The 18,518-nt window shown below is 46.4% G+C and overlaps 1 protein-coding gene across 2 annotated transcripts in view; it reads right to left on the bottom strand.

Annotated features, from left to right (window-relative positions):
• Window positions 1-18,518, bottom strand: part of LOC119015060 (rho GTPase-activating protein 6-like) — an 80,980-nt gene that overhangs the window by 37,095 nt on the left and 25,367 nt on the right. The window contains exon 1 of one of the 2 annotated variants that reach the window (XM_037090667.1): window positions 10,810-11,246. The exons of the other annotated variant lie outside the window; for it this stretch is intronic. Coding sequence (XP_036946562.1) covers window positions 10,810-10,851 — 42 coding nt within the window. The 5' untranslated portion in view covers window positions 10,852-11,246. Of the gene's footprint in view, window positions 1-10,809; window positions 11,247-18,518 lie in introns of those variants that run through there. 2 annotated transcript variants of the gene reach the window in all.

The raw sequence follows: 18,518 nt of genomic DNA, 5'->3' as shown, positions 1-18,518 counted from the left end.
TGAAATTAGCTTTTTTTTTTTTTCAACTTTAAAATCCTGTATTCCAGCTGCTCTCTCTAAGGAACCAAGAGAGAATAAATAAACAGTGAGATACGTCCTTTTCTTTTTAGGTACTGCACTTACATAAAAATTACAGAAAAAAAAAAAAAAAACTGGCACAGTGAAAAGTGAAATTTACACAAGTCACCTTTCCAGGGACTGTCAGTGTTTTCACTCAGGAGTTGCACTTTGAACAACGCTGCTCGTCGATGCCAGCTGTCAGTCAGCGCTGTGTTTACGAGTTGCCGCGGAACGCCGAACTATTTACAAAGCACACAGGCGATTTCCCCTCTCCCTGTCCACCTGTTTCACATAATAAATAAACAGATAAAGCTTGGCGGGATCGCAAAAAAACTGAAAACACATTCTCAAAATAAAAAACTTGTGAGGAATTTCGACACGGGGGGCGGAACACTTATGAGAGAAGATGCTTTGTTTCCCGGATTTTTTTTCACATGTCGTAACCGTGACCTTCACGAGAGATTGTCAGGAGATCAGGGAGAAATTGAAAACCTTTCTTTATCTTTACGAGCCTGTTTGTTAGGTTCTTTCCTGACCACAGGCACGAGATGTTGGTTTGTCTAGAGTATCACCACAATACCTTCGGGGAGACGCTGGGTGAGCACACAATGGCAGTCTTTCAACGCTTATATTCAAGGACAACTGCATTACCTGTGTACCGGTAATCTAATGAATAAAATATGTTAAATAAAAACAAAATAACACATCATAATAAGTCTGTGAACGCAAACACTGCTTGATCCACTCATCCGTCAGTCGACATGTGTAGCGCACACACACACACACACGTGCAGAGCCACTTCCTGTTTACATGCGCTCATCATTTCACTACACACAGCTGTCTCGCAGCGCACGTGGTGATAATGCACCCGGAGGACTTTCCCATCATTTGAGCTTTTTCACTCAGCCTTTATCATTTTCTGCTCTTTTCCCTTTCGTAATCAGAAGCAAAACGCAATGCCGCCCTCTTGTTTTTTTGACGATTTTGATAGGAAAAGCACAGTTTTAACCAAAAAAATAGTTGCTCTCTGCAACTCCACGACTGACGGAAATGCCTGCAAATCTGTGTTTGCGTCCACACCAAAGCACACGCACGCTGATGTAAAATGATAAAAATAGCCACTTATTTCCTCTGCCAACAGCGCTGGTTTCACGAAATTCAATTACGCGCCGAGAGAGAAAGTAAACAGCGCGGAGGGAGAGGAGGGAATATTAATAGACTCTAATAGACTGGAAGGTAAACAGTGTGTGTGCGTGTCACGCTGAAATGTGTGTGTGTGTGTTCGCAACAGACACGTTGATCCTCACATTCCAGCGGCAGCCTTGAGAGCAGCTAATCCAGTCTTATTTCGAAAGCCCCCCCCCCCCCGCCAAACTCTGAGGGTCACACTCCTGCACACATGCTCACAAGTTAGGGGTTAAACGCATGGGCGCACTCTTTAAAAAACCTCCTGTGTGTGCAAACATGTGCGTACCAGGCGCGTCAACGCACCCGGACGCCGTGTATCTGCAGAGTGTGTCACGGAAATCTGTTATTCCTGGCACCGGCTGTGTTATTCCTCTCCTTAGTCGGAATATTTCCTTGGTCGCTGCCTCTCGAGATGTCACCAGACTGGAAATTTCGCTTCCAGCTCCGTGGCCTGCCATCATCCGTCTCTATCTGTCTGGCCCCTGATTCCTATCTCGTCCACCTGTCTCCACGTGTCCGACCGTCTCCCAGAAGGTGCTCGCTAATGATGATCAGAGCGAGCGCCTCCAGGCCCGGTCACGTACACACACGATCGCCGGGCGACTTTATCGGCTAATCTCTGACAGGCCGGCCATTACCGCCGTGACAGCCGACAGAGAGCGATGAGGTTTATTTAAAGCCACCCACGCTGCCGTTAACCTCGCCCATGGTGGCTCGTGAGGCCGCCACGCCGCGTACACGGCTTTGCGCACTGTCACGTCGAGAGAGGCCGAACGTCATTCATCCCAAACGGAGGCGAGTGAAGGGCGGCGACAGAGTAGCACCGACTGGCTGCCATCAGATCAGATGCTGGAACAGCACAGTGCAGCCAGGAAGTTGCACTCTGTTACAAACACTTGTTTCAACTTGACAAAGGGAGAAAATTTTCACTTGTTTTCCTAAAAGAAAGTTTCTTGTGATTGTATTCCATCCAAAAATGATCATCAGGCAGATACTGTATCCATGAAGCACACTAGTACTTGACATTCACCACTGCTGGGCCCTCTCTTTAATCATGAGAACCAAAACCACCCACACCACCGCTACACATTTTGGTCACGATGGCACGATCCTCGCTGTTTTGGCAGTTTCGTCAGAAGAGCTCTGCCACGTTCCCCCAGCAGCGTGGGCTGAATCGACAAGAGCGTTTTGCCAAAACTGCAGGACGCGGTGTGCATTAAGAGTTACTGTCACACGAAATCGTCAGGTAAAGGTGTTTTTGCGCCCCTGACGTTGATTGAGCCTCTTTCCAAAGGATGAGCAATGTTTTGTTTTTCTTCAATAGAGGAGAAAGCGTCGTGAGTCGCGCGTCGCCAAGATTAAGACGACCCCCCCGAGTGAATTACCGAGTGTCCATAGAAGCTTGTTCGACAGCATATCATGCGGTTCAAAAAACACAGTATTGAGCGCTTTGTAGATCTTCGGCCAGACGGTGCATCCAATGCTGACAAATGGAGTCAGGACATGGGGAGTGAAGACAGCAGAGATTAAAGCTAAAATGTTGTAAAGGTGGAGTTGGAACAGAGGGTAGTGGAAGCGATAAAAAATAGGCGAGAAACAGTTTTACGGTGATGGATTACACACAACTGCCGTAGTAGAAGAACTTCATGGAATCGGCTGCTCCTTCGATACAGAGAAAGAAAAACAAATGAAAGTAACCACAGATGCACGATACTGTGTTTTACATCTGATGTCCTGTTTTTTTCCTAACTCATTTTGGTCAATTGCACGTGCTGACTTTGCAAAATAATGAATCAGCGTAGTCATGACAACAGCGTGATCTTCTCGGCCTGTCGTGTCTGCAGAAATCTTACTTTCAGGGCGATGCTGGCGCTCATTTTGAAAGCCTTTATCGCCTGATATCGAAAACCCAGCCGTCGGCTTCCTGCATCCCCTAAATAAAATGCTGTGCAGAGTTACTGGAGCTGGTACAGCGGCAGTCGATGTGATCAGATGTGATCCCAGGACTTTCACTCTTATCAGCAAACGTGCTCCTGGACTGGATCTCTATTGCAAGAATAACTTTATCCTACTGTGCTGTCTGTCTCACTAATAATTCTTCATAAGTTGATGTGCAGGCATCCACCCAGAGCTCTTATGGTTTTGTGGCATGGACTTATATGTGAGCGCACAAGAACACATGCACCTGGTTGGAGGCAAGCAGGTACACTCCCCCCCAGTGCTCCCTGACCTTCGGAGACACGCCGACGCAGTGAAACAGATGACACGCTCGCTGACGCGAACCCAGTGCTCTCTGACCCGTCGACCTTCGGCGAAAGCTTTCCTGGAAATTTCTAACCTCCGGTAACGAGTGCGGGTGATTGCTTTCACCGCAGCTTTTGAAATCTGCGAGCAGCACCCTTAAGACCGCTGTGAGATGCAAATACAAAAAATAAATAGATAAAATGCTCCAGGCAGAGGAGTGTGTACGAGATTCAGCAGCTTCGGCTGGGTTTTGGCACGGCCGTGTTTTTAAGGTCGACAAAGGGAGCAGCAGCTGTCTGAGGTGTTGAAAACACGAGCGGAGATGTCTCGGGCGGACAGCACAACCCGTTCTCATTATTTAGCGTCCAGCTTCGCTTTGTGTGCATGACTCATGCGGTATGTGCGCACTCGCGCGTGGCTGAGTGCAAACACCAGCGTGTGAAGATTACCCGGGATGGTAAACTCGATTAGCCCCGTCTGGCATCCAGCTCATTACGCCGTTCTGCTGCACTTGCAAATCAGGGAGAACCTGCCGTAATGGTGCTTTTAAGATTCCCAAATTGTGATGTAATGCGTCTGAACTTCACACGGCAACGCGGTGATTGACACCATGCCCTCATGGCTTTCGTACGAACGGCCAAGAAACACGTCTAACCTTTTCCTGAACCGACTTACCCGCTCTCTTAACTTTCCCCTCAAGAAAAGCAACACCTCCGAATGAGGTAATGATGGAACCAGGGCAAGGCTGTAAATCAAACTCCTTTTTTAAAACATCTAGTGCGCACATTTTTTTGCTCAGGCCTGCAGGAAGGGCTCCTAGTAGCGCGCTTACCCCTGCGAAACGGCAGCTCAGATCTCGCCAGAACTTTCTCTTCTGCGCTCCCTCCGCTGTGTTTTTTCCCCCCTCAGCCTTTCGACCATCTCCATAAAAAGACAAGTCTTGGGGAGGGCGGACTTCTCCTTTCGCTGTTGATAATAAAACAAGTGCCTTTCCCTGACAGGGTCTAGAAAAGAAAAACGAGGGAATGACGGTGTTGTCATGACGAGCCAGAAGTGACGGCTGTGGAACGGCGAGAGGCGGTTTTCTCCTTTTTTTTTTTTTTTCCCCCTGCAGTGCTGGAACCGCGCAAATCATGCAACGGCCAGAGCATGGATCCTTTCAAGTGTGAGGTTAATGGATGCAGAGGAATGTCATAACACATGACATACATGAGGAGAGTTCATCTAGCCCTGAGCAGTCATGAGACAGCAGGAGAAACAAAATGTCCCCCCCCCCGAAACTGGACTGAAAGGCTCGGGTGATGAAATCAGAACAGTTCTGAAATAATTCAGCATCCGTGCGCATTCCTAGTAGCTGCGAACAAAATGTCCACTCCTGCTGCGTAGCTCTCCCTCTGGGTCAGAGTGTGCTTAGGAAAACTTGTGATCAATGTAAATAAACTGCTGATGACTAAGAGGCCGCATGGATGGTTGATGCCATCCAGCCTCCCACGCACACACACACACACACACACACACAGGCATGAGCACAGGTGTTCATTTCAGTCACTCAAGCGCCAACAATGGGAATTCTCTTTTGGAGAACACTTAAAATCAATAAAGATTAAGGCTCAATCCTAGACTAACCCTAATCCTAAACCTTGCAGCTCTGCTGAGGGGCAACTCAAAAATGAGGGGCGAGGGCATAAATCTTAAATGGGACTGAGTGTTGCGTATATGCACCCAATTATTCTGCAAAACCTGCAAAACACATTTTTCAGTTTGCCCCATGAGTGAAGCCTTCATGCCTTTTTTTCTGCTGGAGCTGTTTGTGCTGGGAGTGGCACGGGAGCAGAGCAAACACGCTCACCGCAACAGAACAGGGTCACCGATCGGCAGGTGAGGTTGTTGTTACAAAAGTGTTTGCCCTCAGCGCTACAGAGTTAGAGGAGGAGGTAGAAGAGGTCACTCGAAGTTGTGAAGAAACAGCGAAGTCAAATGTCAAGAGCGGCGGCAGAGAGGAGGACAATCGGAGACAAAAGTGGGGGGAATTTGGTGCTTGTCGAAACAGGTAGCCGCATTCTGACAAGGGTCCCTGGAGAGACTCAAACAGACAAAGAAAGGCACAGTCGGAGATGAAACAAACGATAGCGGAGGGCCAATCAATCATTCCATCAATACTCCCTTTGTGTCGCTCACCGTCTGCATTGCTGCTCCTCGGTGTCAGCTCATCTATCAGCCCAGCGTAGCCCGAGCTGATTGAAAAGTCAATTGCAAAATCATCGTCGAGCTCTTATCGCACTCTGAACTGATCTGCAGACGGATGAAGCATTGGCCTCTCAAATAAACCCTGCGTTCGACTGATAACCCGCTTTTAAAATGCTCACGTCGCGCCACTCTGTACACACACAAGAAAAAAAAAGACAAAGGCGATCCTTATTTTGAATATTGGCCTCTGCGCCGGCTGGCTCGTCACCAGGATTAGCTCACTCGCATCAAACCCGTGTATTCTGAGACGGCCTTGTTCATTCATGTCTCTGTTGTCATTACGTGACATATTACTTCATGGCGCACATGACCTGCGACTCAACTACAGTCGAGAACACTAATCAGTGAGTGCAAAACAGTGATGCAATGGTTAGACAGTTGTTCTTACTAACGCAGGTCAGGAAAGAATTATTTTAAAGTGTAGGCCCTCCAGAATGAACACAGCACGTAAGGACATTCCACATATGGAATATTCAGTTGTGCAGGACAAATCCTTACAGGAGCGGGTTATATAATCCACCTTGTGTAAGGTGTCACATGTGATTAGTGTCTTTTTGTATCAGATTACAATCTCCCTGTGGAAGCGGACGTACGTTTCCTGCCAGAATCGATGGAGGATTCATAATTTATTTTCAATGCTTGTTAAGGTGCTGAACAAACAAGTTAACAAGCATGTCTGCAAAAGCTAAATGCATCCAAATACATGTGCTGAACAAACAATTGGGAATTAGGAGGCTGATTCAAACTTCAAACTCAGAAATGCCTGGTCTCCAGAGGATGAATCTGAATGACTTTTGCCAGCTTGGAGTTGACCCTTATGTTTTGGGGTTTTTTTGGTGTTTATACAACACATCTGGTGTGGATAAGCACAAAATCTTCAGTCGACATTCATGGTTCCAAGATGATGTATTAAGAGGACTTGGTGATCGCAAAGCATGACCATGAGGTTGCGCCATCATCAGGTCAAAGTTATAATTCGTACAGTTCATTGTTTTCTAGCCAAACATCTGCAAAACTAATGATATTCCCATTAGCTTCGGCGTGACTTTGTGTTTAGTGCTAATTTACCAATGTTAGCATGCTAACACATCAAAATGTTTGTAATCCTGTGATACCAGGGCGCCAATCCTGACTGCGTTTCCTAGAATACTAAATTCAGTCTGCTGCATCTCCACACTGTAATAAACACTTCGATAGCTCAGTGTTATGAAACCGGTCAATAAGTATATGTGCATGCTCTTGCACCCTGTTCCGATCATCCACAGAAAACCTCAGTATAGTCTCGGACCGACATCTGTTCTGCCACAAGTTTGGCATTTCTGGGTCCGCAGATGCTTGTTCCTTCGCAGACAACTGCACGGGCAGGACTGCAAGTCAGCACCGGTGATTGGTGGACATGTTGCAGATGAAAAGGAAGAGCGCGCCTGTGTTCGAAAGCCAGCAAGCATCAATTTGCCTCGCGCTTTGTTTTCTTTCACCCTGATAAACCATTTTACAGGGAATGATTTGTTCCTCCTGACGTTTACATCATCTCGCCCGCGTTGTCGGCCTCGTAATCCTCGTTAACGCCGCGTAAAACCTGCGGACTGCGATGCTGGAAAACAGATGACTTGAAAGACAGGAGCCGAGTGATGACTCCATCCCGTTACATCTTATCCCCGATGGTGTTCCATCAGTGCAATGCCTTGACGCCATGAGCAGGGCACATCACGCGTCCCTGCAATTAAAGCAAGTGCGAGGCTGGGAAGGAGAAGGGGATTAAACGAGTACGCACTGGCGGCCGCAAGGTGCTGTTACACAACAACCCCACTTGCGCTCTGGCTGCCCTCTCCATCTTCTCCATCCCCGTGTGTCTCCAGCCTGGTAACCTAGAATCTGAAATATGTATCTGCCCCGGCAGGAATGACGAAAGCCTGCGTTTGTTTACCGTCTGCGGGACGGAGGGCGGCCTGCAGAGGCGCAATCGCCCATTAACACGAATGCATTTCGCTTTGGAACAGCTTATTTGTCATATTTTAACTGCATTCTTGCATCAAGTTCAACTAAGTGCCGAGGATTTATGCGACAGCGGCGAGCAGCCTGGCTGCAAGTCCACGAGTGTTTGATTATGATGCACGGTCAGGACATAACTCCTGTGCCTTTACCTGCTGCTTTTTGCAATAAAGACGTGGTTTAAGGTTTCCGAGGAAAGATTTCTTATATTTACAATTAATAGACGCTCTCCCAATGAATTTCTTACCATATAAAGCCTCGGCATAGACGATTACCCAGCCGCGACTTTTGTTGAGACACATTTTCCAACGCAAACTATGGTTTCTTTTTTACGGCTTGGCACCGTCACAGTATGCACTCGAGACGCGATTGCTAGATTTTTACTGCTTGCTCATGAAATGTGGAGTATCAACAGAAACTTTGCAGACGTGCACGTATGCCTCCAGCACACCCACATACTCCCGCAGCCTCAGGCACAGGGAAGGCTGGGAAAATAAGCAAACGCAATCTGATAAATCAAACAGGTGTGACACCGTCTCTGAGCCACAGAGGAAAATATGTTTGAAATGGAGAAAAAGGCACGATATCTTATCAGATAGCGAACCAAGCAACAGAGACGCAAGTGGCATTAAATCCTCACCTGCCCTTCCAACTAAAAGATGTAACATGCAGGATTTCGGCATAAAATCACTACAACCTGAAGCATCAGATGACACGTCAGAGAGAGAGAGAGGAAAGCCGGCGAGCATGAACAAAACTGTACAACATCCCCTCGTTGTCCATGAGCATTTCTACCTCAGATCAGTCAGATCACAGAGATCTTCATCAGCAGTGGCGGCTGTTTATCAGTGAAGACAACAGCTCACATGATCCTGTGCTAATTCTTGATGTCATCAGACTGTGTCTTTTGTTTTCATTGTTGTGACCGACAGGCCGAGATTTTTGACTACGGGCTTAATCTTTTTTATCCAAAGCAAGCACTTCGAGCTGTCTGATTTCCTACCGCAATCTCCAGAGTGCTGCCTAGCCATAAAGCTCACCTGGGTATTTGAAACAGAACTGAAAGTTTAGACGATTAATCGATCGTAGAAAAAGAATCAGCAACTGTATCACCGAGGAGACCAATGTCTGTGTCTGGTGTGAAACCAGAAGTCAGAGGTGAGTTCTTTTGCCTTAATAACATCAAGAAGTAACGTAACACCCTCAATTCATAGATCGCTCAAAGAGACAGCTTTAATTGCGATATTGCAGATATTTTCTGCTTATAGTAGCCCACATGGCTTCCTCTACTCCCCCAGCTTGTCTTTGGGGATATTGGGATATTCCCAAACCATGTAGGACATTTAATCCCTCTATTGTTTTCTTGGTTAGCCCCAGGTATCCTCCCTCAACTGGAATACCCCCACATGGCGGCATCCAGCGCAGAACCACAACCCGCCGGATTCCACTACCTCGGCTGACTCTGCTCATTCTGTCTGTCTGAGCTCTTCATCCTGACCCCAGGGGTGAGCCCAGGCGTTCAGCGGAGGATTTCGGATGCTTGTATTCGCAATCTCATTCTTTGGGACACCACCCAAAAAAAAAAAGTTCAACAACACAGGGGGAGCACGAATCTGCTGCATCTTTCAGCACGACTGTCTCGTCGGAAAGGTGCCCCATCGGTTTTGGGCTTGAGTCCAATCAGATCACCCGCTCTGAAAGGCTGTAAGTGTTTCCAATCGTGTTTTTTTAATCTGATCATACAGGCGCCCAGTTGCACCGAGTTTCATTCCTCCACAGAGATGGCAGGCAATGTCGCTGAGTGACGCGTCAAGAACAATTTGGCCCGAGCACTGACGCCTCATCAGCCGGTGTTGGATGAATTTGAAACGGCATCGCTGTGGGCCATGTGGCGACGGCTTTCACACCACGCAGCCACGCTTCCAAAAGCACAAACCCAGACCACAGTGCGCCGCCGGCCCAGCCAAAGAAAATTCCTTTGTTTTCCAATCAATTGCTCGTAGCTTTTACGAGAGGCTCTCAACCACAGAAACATTTGTCATGAAGAGGAGACAGACCGCTGGAGCAGCGGAGCTGAGGATTCCTCCTCACCACTGGGGAGGAGGAGAAGAGGGGACAGATGGAGGAGAGAGAGAGAGAGAGAGAGAGAGAGAGAGAGAGAGAGAGAGAGCAGATGATAAAATACAACCGCTACTACTCGGTTCCCACATTTGAATGAACCTGTTCTGCAGGCAACCTGTCGCTTCTTCCAGATAAAAGCTCTCTAATCATCGTCGAGACGGGTAAAAGGCGAGCTCCGTAAACGCTGAGGGGGGTTTGGTTTTTGAAGGCGAGGTTCTCACTCCGTCATCGTCCCTCACGGCCTTGACCCATAGCTGTGTGTTTTGCCCTCATCTGGCCTGGCGAGCTTCGAGGTGTAGAGTGTCAAACAAAACACCTGTGGCTGGCTCGCAGAGAGAGAGAGAGAGAGAGAGAGACGCTGCAGCTCAGTCTCCTCTTTGAGAACCAGGAAACATGTGTGGTCTTGTGTGGCTGGCATGCATTCGCGCTCTACACGCCACATGTCATTAAAAATGCTCCATCACAGGAAGTTTCTCGCATGTCGGGGCCCCCTCCAGCTCGGATTTCTGTTTCAGTCACTGACTCCTTTTCTTTTCTTTTTTTGTTTTTTTACAGGGGGAATACTCTTGTTTTGTTAAAAGTCACATTCACTTATTTCTTGCACATCTTAAAATTCATGCAAGACTGAAGTGTAAGTGACTGTGTGAAATGAAAAGAAATTCTGCAGAAGCTCATTGAATGCATGCAGTTTGAGTTCCAGAGAGGCACAGGCGGGTTTCAGATTCTATATGCAAAACTGTCTTAAAGTCGTCTTCGTGCAGGAAATGAACATCTCTCTCTGTGCCCCACACAAGCACACACACACACACACCCACACACACACACACACACACACACACACACACACACACACACACTATACATGAAACAGACCACAGAAGATGCAAAGCCTTATCAGTGAGCGCCTGAGAGTCGCTGTAATTAATTTATGGCCCAAGTAAACCCCCAGTACTTACAAGATAGGAATTTTGCCTGTCGAGGAACACGGAGTCTCCCATGGTCCCGAATAAGTATCCACATATAAACACACACCCCCGACACCCACTCCAAAAAAAAAAAAAAATGTAAATGCAACAGATGATATCCCGTTTGGTAATCAATAAGTCCAGGAGAAGTGCGTTGCGTGTGCGTCGGAGCGGAGCGAAGGAAAAAAAAAAAAGAAAGAAAGACAGAAAGTCTCCACGAATCACTTGTGTCTCCCTCCTCTATCTGCATTAAAGGCAGACACAGACCTTGGGCTCCTTGATGTCGCCTGCTTTTAACAGTTCATGGCTTTACGCGAGTCAGACGCGCGTGTCGGGGGAGCATCTGTGCCAGACAGGACACCGCGGTGCGTAATGCGTAACGGATCCATACTGCGCGCTCCGCGGACTCTCTGCCGAAGACAGATGCTGAACCGAGCGCGGAGAAGCAGAGAGAGGTGGAGAGGGGGAGTGTCAAGTCAGCGGGAGTGCGCGGCTTCCGGTCGAGATTTTCAGAATAATACCAGCTTTATTTTGTATTTCTAAACAATGAGAAGGCAAGACGGTCACAGCGAGTGTGACCTGAAGAAATCCCATTCAGTATCATTTTTCAAATGACCCGAGGAGGTGAAACTGTCAGAGTCAATGTCTTCTTCTTTAAAAATGTATTTCTATCGCATATATATTGTACTTCCTGATTGTATCCGAGCTGTCTGTTTATTCGACACATTTACAGCAATAAACACTGATGATAATAAAATGAATGATAATGCATTTCTTTCATACAAGATACCACAAAAGACAAAAAGTTGTTGAAAACTAAAATCCCCCAATAAAATCAGTCCTAGAAAGCTGAGTTTTAACACTAAATACAGGCTTACAGTGTCTTTTTTTTTTTTTTTTTTGAAGATGACTAATAGTTTGACTTAGGCCCAAAACGGCCATGGTCATGTTATTTCTTTGTTTTCCCATGCTAACAATTTAGATTTGATTTGTTTTTTCAAGATCGCAAGTTATCCATGCCACCGTTGCAGAATCAGACATGTAACTATCCCCGATTAATCCATCATCACATGGAATGAAAAGAAAAGCTTGCTCTCTGTCATTACTGAAAGCCTGTCATGTTTGAGAGCGCAGCAGTGCCATGCTGCACGTGCATCAAGGATGACTCGGAAAAAAAACATTCATGTGGTTTTGCTTTAAAACTACCCAAACCTGACCAAACACAGAAATGTGTGTGTGTGTGTCATGGTCGGCTCCTGCGACTCTCATGGGACCATTTTTCTCCCAATTAACTGTCTCATTATTATGGGAAAACCGCATTTGCTATCTCTTGATAAGGACGTAAGCAAAGTTCCTTTTTCTCAAGATTTCAACAAAATGACGTGCTGTCTCTGGGGACACAAAAACATTTGGTATTCTGTGACGATGACGTGAACCACTGAAACAAACACAGCTGAACTCAGGAGGAAACTCAGTAAATGTTATGTTTACTCAGTATAATAAAACTTGGTGCTGAAATATGAATATCTGCTGGTTTTCTTATAGCCAGAGCTGAAGTGGAATCTTCAGACTTCTTTAACCTACAATAACAGGAGCTTAAGAAAACCTCCTTTGCTGGCTTTAAATACATAGTTCCCGTCCTAATCTATCGATCGATCTATCCGCTGATCGTTTCAGCTCTGCATATGGAACGCCGGATAAATCCTTACAGTCCCTGCCCTCACATGCCCCATAATCATCCATTAGTTCACCTCGGCCCCACTTTTGTGCGTGCATAATGCATTCAGTGCATTCTGACTGTGCTGATCTGAAACTACAGTGAGGCAGAGGCGGGGGGGGGGGGGGGGGGGGGGGGGGGGGGCGCTGAAGGAGGAAGACGAGGAGTGGAAGAAGCTCTTGATTATCAGCAGCCAGGCCCCGCTCGACTGTTTTTTTCATGTGAGTGACCCACAAAAGGAGCCTCGGCAGATAAGCTCTGCCTCGGGAAGCTCCATATAGGGAGGCTGAAGCTTTTGGGTAGTTTATAGTAAGGAACCGGGGCTGTTTTAAGAGTAGCGAGGGGGAAACGGAGAGGAGAGTGGTGTTTTTTTGTGTGTGTTTCACCACCATTTAGAGAAGAGACATTAATGACAAAATAAATTCAAGAGGGATTCCTTTTCATTCTGGGCCGATTCCCGTTGCATGACGTAATCATCAAGACGAACACTCTGATATATTTGGGGGATTTAAAGTGTTTTTTTTTTATTATTATTATTTAAACTGGATCTCCTGTGGGCAGATTAATTGTGTCCATCGTGATCAAGCTCAAAACAAACCCGTTTATCTTCGCCGCTGGAAAGTGGATATTTTTTCGAGAGACACATGCCGTGACAAATGGCCACTGTGGGCCCAAATTCCGGTCGCATGTAAATCACAGAAGAGAGAACTCGCTGGACGATGACTGTGATCGCTATTGCGTTGCAAGAACGGCAGGGACTTTTATTTACGAGCACTCTTCCCCCCCCCGCGCCTTTTTTGCAAATGTGCTCTTAATGGGGCAACCGTGTCCGCAACTGGAAGAAACCGGAAATGGAGGCTTGTCTGGGTTTTTGCGTAATACTCGATATGGATCCGGCATTGGGCAATCTGTGTCAAAGGACTCCACTCGCATCCAGTGAAACAGAAGTATGCAAAACAAACAGAGCACAGCCCGCTTTTTGTCGAGGACACGGCGGTCAAACAGAGTGTGAGAGTTAATGAAAACCATTTGCTCTCCTGCAGGGGTGGCTTCATTGGGAAGGACGCAAAGTGGCCACATTCCTCTCTCTTATTTAATGTCCAGTATGTGTGAATTGGTGAGCGAGTTAATGAGTGAGAGACTCTGGATTCCTCCCCTGCTTATCAGATCGTGCCGCGGCCGTTTAAAGAATGTCGAGAAGTTAAAGAGGAACTCTCTGGAAATCTGGAGATAACAGGCTCGAGGACTGACTCAGCTCTCAGTGTGTGTGTGTGTGTGTGTGTGTGTGTGTGTCTCTCACACAGGTCATCGCCAAAAACCCTGCCGTGTTATAAAGTTACGGCTGGAGGCAAACCTGTTCTCGCAGAGAATAGCTCCTTGATAGGCCGGCTGCTTATCAGATCGCGTCTAAACGACGTTCGCCTGAACATCTGAGGGTGTTATGTGTCGATCAGAGCGAAATCGGGGCAGGAGGTGGAGTCGCGCCGCGCTTTATTTCTGACCGTTCATTGTAGTCGCTGGCTCACGTCCCAGTTTACAAAGCCACAGGTAGACGCTCGCTCATATCTCCGTGCAGACCACCCGAATTGGAGCATGTGTGGAATGGGGAAGAAGACGAAAACAGGAGGAACGTGCAAGCAACCCATCGGCGAGTCGTTATTTGAGGATGAAAAACAAAACACAAACAAATGACTCCTCGGGTCTGGTCACCGTCATGACAAAAGCCTCCCCAACAAGTCGTTAGAGCAACACTGTGTCACTTTTAAACCTTAAAACATCAGCTTCCAAATCCTGTTGATTGTTGATGTTGATACATTACGTCCGACCTGCAATTTGTATTTACCTGGTATATATTGTATTTGTATGTATGCAGACAGACACTGTCTCCATATAGGGAGATTTAAGTTTCTTGGATAGCTTATAGTAAAGAACTAGAGCTGTTTTTAAACGTAGTGAGGTGGAAAGGAAGTGGCAGATCCCCTGGATCCCCTTGAGCAAGTCTGAATAAAGTTGATTTTTGAGTCTCAGTCTCAGGTCGCCCCCCCCCCCCCCACACACACACCCCAGCTGCCACATCACAAGCTTTTTCCTGTATTTTCAATCATAGGAAGTAATCTTTATCAGGAGTTTCACTTGTCAGGAAAATGAATGTGGTGATTATGTGAGCTCAGTAGCCATTACGATTTTGACTCCTAATCGGCGTTAGCAGGATAAACACAGTGTGGTATAGCCGGAAAAAAAAACAGAAAAAAAAAACAAAAAACTTGCCATGTGATGCCTTCTTCGGTGTTCAACATGCAAAAACAAGAATTAGCCCTGAGAAAATGTGTGCATGGAAAAACAGAGCTGAGTTCCCGGGGATGACGTGGAGAAAGATGTACAGGGTTGGTTGTTTTGGTTTTTTTCGCCCTGAAAAACACTGACTCAAGTTCAGTCGTAAGGTTAGAAAGCTGTGTTTTATGGTCTTGTAGGAGGAGCCCATTGTCTCCTAAAATGGTGTTTCAATGGTCCCACTGTGACCATGGCTGACACACACACACACACACACACACACACACACACACACACACAATACATGGAGCCTGTGGGAGAGAGAGCGAAGCATGGAGGAGAGGAGAAAGAGGCAGAGCCAGTAATACGCGGGGATGCAGTTTTTCATGCGTCTTGCAGGAATCGGCCGTGGCTGCACGTCAGAACGCGATCAAATCGCCAAAGCCGGGGCCGTCACCTCTCATATCATCTTGAAGTTGTTAAAATGATGCCGAAACGAGGCTGCGTGTGATCGTACATCAATTTCAAAGCACACTCAGGATTTTCCACTGTTGAATTTGGCACGGCCTGTTTGTGTTGATATATCACATCGCCGCTATTAAGTGTCGATCTAGAGAAGAGGCAGCTTGGAATTTAGACAACAAAAGTGACATGAGGAGTATTTACAGCGATTTAAATCTGCCTTATGAATTATTATTTTTTGTGTCTTCCTTAATGTATTCTCAATCCAAAAAACAACCATTGGATGCTCGCACGAGGCCAGCCGACGAGGCCAGCCGACAATTCCAGCGTTATACGGGCCTGCAAAACGCCAATGTTTACATCGCTCCGCCGGGAGGTGCGCCACCCTCCTCCCAGAGGCCAAATGCCTGAGTTGTGAAATCACCCCATCGAGTGGAAAGTATTCTGTTAAAGTGCTTTAAGACGATCCAGTAAATGACACTGAAAAATCCTTGCGAGGCCTTCGATCTGTTTAATAAACACTCGCAAAATAGATGTTGCAAGGCCCGGATCAAAGTATTTGCATGCGTTGCATCACGGGCGCGACCTTGCCTCGCTCTCGGAGGATGCTGGGCGAGGACTGCGAGCTGAGGGCCAAGAATCATGTCTCATTGCAAATTCATAACTCAGCTCACATGTTGCTCACTGTTCACTTTCGTATATTTTTGCATTACTTGTTGCATAGCATCAACAAAACAACAAATAAGGTTTTATGGTCTTTAATTTAGTGATGCTAGAAGCATGGCTTTATAGGTGGCATATTCAGTCAGTCTGTTGATAATTACATCCACTAATTTGGTCCAGACTTTCATGGTCTCCAGAGGATCAATTTTACTATCTTTGGTTTCCCTCTTGCGTCACATGGAGGCCTTCTTTTTTCCTTTTTTTTTTTTTTTTTTTTACAGAAATATCTTGAGAACTACTGCCAAGCCATGACAGTTGTTACAGACATTTATATACGGGTTCTCCCCATGGCTTTCCACAGGAATCACATGGTGCACTTCACCAGCATCACACTGAGGTTAACATTTGCTTGATACATTTTTGCCTAATTTTGTGCAGCGTCATCTCCAGAGAATGAATCCTAATAACTCTGATGATCCTTGACATTTCCAGCACAACCAACAGGTTCACATTTTGGTTCATCAAGTAAAATGTCCCAACATCCACTTGATATATTGGCACAAAACTTTTGTACAGACATTCATGGTCCCCAGAGAATGTATTTCATCTCCATTGGTGCGCCTTTAAATCTACTATGGTGGCATTTATAACATTTGTGGTTTTCAGAGAAACTTCTCAACTTTCACATGGATTTCAATGAACTACTTAGATTTATGAGAAAATATCTGCAAAACTCATATGACCCATTATCTGTTTTATGTTAATTTCAGTTTAACAGTTGGTACAACCAGCACTGTATGGAGATAAGGATCTTGAGGGAGGCATTGTGACTACTGCTCGCATCTTCCCGGCTAACTATCATGTTAGCAATTTGCTCAGCAGCTACAATAACTCAACAAAACAACAACCCTGTGAGTAACCTCCACATCAACAAGCTTCTAGAACCAAAATATATTCCATAAAAATATTTCAATAATCCACCTACACATAATCCCATGCCAGTTTCTAAGTGTTGCCTAATCAGACACAGCTGGTCAAGTTCAACGAAAAACCCAAACTAAATAAGAAAATAAGCAGAAATGAGTGGCAATGGGAGAGCTGATAGAGATGACAAAGGACCTTCGCCCTGTGTTTTCCTGCTTATTAGCTTTGTCTTCTTTGTGTTTTCTCTCTCTGTCTTCCAGACGATGAACTCTGACCTCGGTTTCACAAGACAGCCTGAAGAACGAGTGTAAGAGAAAGAAAATGAGAGAAAGGGGAGAGGGTCGAGGGGGAATGGTTAAAAAAAAAAAAAAAAACTGGGCACACATAAACGAATTTACAGCAGGAGCTGCACAAAGCAGCTCCAGGGGATGACCTCAGAACTGGGGAATGTGTGTGTGTGCGTGTGTGTGTGCGAGAGAGAGAGTAAAAGAGCGAGAGAGAAAGACAATGTGGGTTCGCTCCTTCACTTGGGAGGTAAATAAAGACGACGCACACGCATGCAAGCGCATTTTAGCAAATTGTCTCGTCAAGGGCCCAAGGACCGCCGTCTCCCTTCCAGAGACGACCCTCGTCCGGCGGGGAAAGATGTTTTTTTTAGAGGAACTGATCACTCAACATCCACCAAAACACAGGACACACACACACTCGCTCGCACACACAACGTGACGACAGCGCGGGTCTGGATTCAATCTGGACGCTTCCATCGACAGGCCAGCCCATTTGTCCTAAATCTCCATACTGTGGCCTCAGGGCCAATAGACAGAGGGGAGGGGAGAGAGAGGCAGGGTGGGTTGGGGGTGTAAGTCAGGAATTTTGGGTACTAGCCCGGCATGGCTATACGGCTTTCATCTCCATACCACCTCCGTTAGACCATGCTTAAAGCGGCGGGCAGGTCAGGACTGTTCTGCAATGGAAATGCTCGGCCCTGACCTGAGGGCTGCTAACCTTCTGCAAGACAGAAAAGTGTGTTTTGCAAGAGGAAGCGTTTAGAATGTGATCATATCAGAGCAGAGGCGTGTTGAATTGCTGGATTTATAGTCGCGGTTTAGATACAGATAACATCCACATGCCTCTGGTTGAATAATTCTTCCAGTGCTGGATAGAGATACAACGGAGCTGCAAAAATGAATCTAGTCAAGATGTAGATCAGCAGTCCGCTTCTCTGTAAAGCTGTCTCTGATCTTACTAACACGCATATCTTTGAGTTTGAGAGCCTCGGTGGGCCGGAGTGTGTGTATGTGTGTGTGTGTGTGCCCAGTTGTTTAAATCTGCATACGTCTATTAGGCTTCCGGCAGATTGTGTGCAGTACAAACACCAGCCTAAAACTTTGCACGCAGGTGATTCGCCAATCCGATGCGTGCATATACCAATCGTGAAACACATCAGGTAACGTAGCATAAAGAGCGAGGAATGTCGAGGCGAGCAGGGCTGAAGTCGAGGTTGATGATGGGCCAAACAAACAAAGGTGTTATCGAGGACCATGGGTGAGATCAGAGGTCAAAGATGACTTACTTTAACATAAAACATAGCTCATTTAACTCAGTTTGTGTACAGAACGCAACCTTTTCCCCAACCTAACCAAGGAATTGTGAAAAAAAAAAG

Source organism: Acanthopagrus latus, chromosome 24 (genome assembly GCF_904848185.1).
Source record: "Acanthopagrus latus isolate v.2019 chromosome 24, fAcaLat1.1, whole genome shotgun sequence".
Classification (NCBI taxonomy): domain Eukaryota; kingdom Metazoa; phylum Chordata; class Actinopteri; order Spariformes; family Sparidae; genus Acanthopagrus; species Acanthopagrus latus.
This window is presented reverse-complemented; position numbering and strand designations above follow the sequence as displayed.